General features: G+C 47.6%; 1 protein-coding gene across 1 annotated transcript; it reads left to right on the top strand.

Moving 5' to 3' along the window:
- Positions 1 to 337: 337 nt before the first annotated feature.
- LOC123148169 (protein RADIALIS-like 3) lies at positions 338 to 1,130 on the top strand. The gene is made up of 2 exons (XM_044567537.1): positions 338 to 717; positions 797 to 1,130. The coding sequence occupies exons 1-2, from the start codon at positions 449 to 451 to the stop codon at positions 816 to 818; spliced, it is 291 nt and encodes a 96-aa protein (XP_044423472.1). The 5' UTR covers positions 338 to 448; the 3' UTR covers positions 819 to 1,130.
- Positions 1,131 to 1,404: the final 274 nt, after the last annotated feature.

The following is a 1,404-nucleotide window of genomic DNA, read 5'->3' on the forward strand; positions in this document are numbered from 1 at the left end:
TACGAAAGCATACATGTATGTGCATGTATGGATGCATATATATTTACGTTTTTTCTCTTTGAATCTTTGAGAGGGAGGAGGTGAGGAAGGATGCCGAGGCGATTCGCGACGCAAAAGGGCCGAAAAGATAGAAAGGTTGGTCCCCCACTTCCAGGGGACAAAAATGTTTGTTCCTTTCTCCAATCGTCCCCCTCCTCACTCCTCTCGTGCTGGCCTGCCGCTTGAAAATTCCTCTAGTTTTCTCCTCCACTCGTATGCACATCATCGTCCATCTTCTCCGCGCCCACACAAAGCTGAATCCTCCTCGACTGCTATAAGTAGCACCTCTTCTCACACCTTCTTCCTCATCCATCTCACCAGGTCCAAGCATCCAAGCATAGTTCAGGTCATAACTTAAGGTATATAATAGCAGCTGATTGATCAAGGAACCAATAGTCGAGTGACATCCATGGCTTCTCTGTCGATGAGTGCGGGGTGGACGCCGAAGCAGAACAAGCTGTTCGAGCAGGCGTTGGCGGTGCACGACAGGGACACACCCGACCGCTGGCACAACATCGCCCGTGCTGTCGGGGGCGGCAAGTCGGCGGACGATGTCAGGCGCTACTACGAGCTGCTCGTCCACGACATCGCCCGGATCGAGGCCGGCAAGGTGTCTTTCCCCGCCTACCGTCCACCATGCCCCGGCCCCGGCCACAACGCCAGCTACGAGGCCGACAGGTACGACCGCCATCACTGTGTTTATTATCAGTTATTCATGGGCTTAAGCTGGAGTTAAGCAGCTATTTTGTGTGATCAGGTTGAAGCACTTGAAGATCTAGCTAGGCGGTAATCTGGTAATGGCCAAGGGATGATACACAATACACAGATGGACTGAATGAAGAAGCATGTGCGTGCATGGGGGTACCTTTTAATACTCATAAGCGTGTGCATGGTGTCCATGACTCCATGTCAATGTATACATGCACTACTAGCCGGCAGAAAAGTTGGCCGATTATGCAGATGCATGCATGTTCATAATACTCTAGTGGCTAGTGGTCTATAAGTATGTACGTGAGATTTACTCACATGGGTTTAACTTATCTCCTATGTATCTAATGTACAATATTAATATTATCCTTTATATTATTGTCTGCACGTTGTAACCATATGTCCATATCAATGGAGAGATAAATTGATGTTAATGGCTTAATGCCAAATATGTTATACTCACACATACTACTAATACAAAGACAAAACAACTGCGGTGTGTTTCACGCTTTAATCGCATATTTTTTTTGGGGGGCGGGGTGGGGGGGGGGGGCATTTAGGGCTTAGCATCTCGTTGAGGTACCACAATAGAGGCAGTGGAGATCATGAGTATATATGTTAAAAACAATATTATGTGACAAAGGACGGAGAACATGC

This window comes from Triticum aestivum, chromosome 1B, assembly GCF_018294505.1.
Source record: "Triticum aestivum cultivar Chinese Spring chromosome 1B, IWGSC CS RefSeq v2.1, whole genome shotgun sequence".
NCBI classification, from domain to species: domain Eukaryota; kingdom Viridiplantae; phylum Streptophyta; class Magnoliopsida; order Poales; family Poaceae; genus Triticum; species Triticum aestivum.

Bases quoted from the DNA above. Each gene is read 5' to 3' on its own strand.
- LOC123148169 (XM_044567537.1), top strand. From the start codon at position 449: ATGGCTTCTCTGTCGATGAGTGCGGGGTGGACGCCGAAGCAGAACAAG. The intron at 718-796 runs GTACGACCGCCA...TTGTGTGATCAG, and splicing joins GCCAGCTACGAGGCCGACAG to GTTGAAGCACTTGAAGATCT.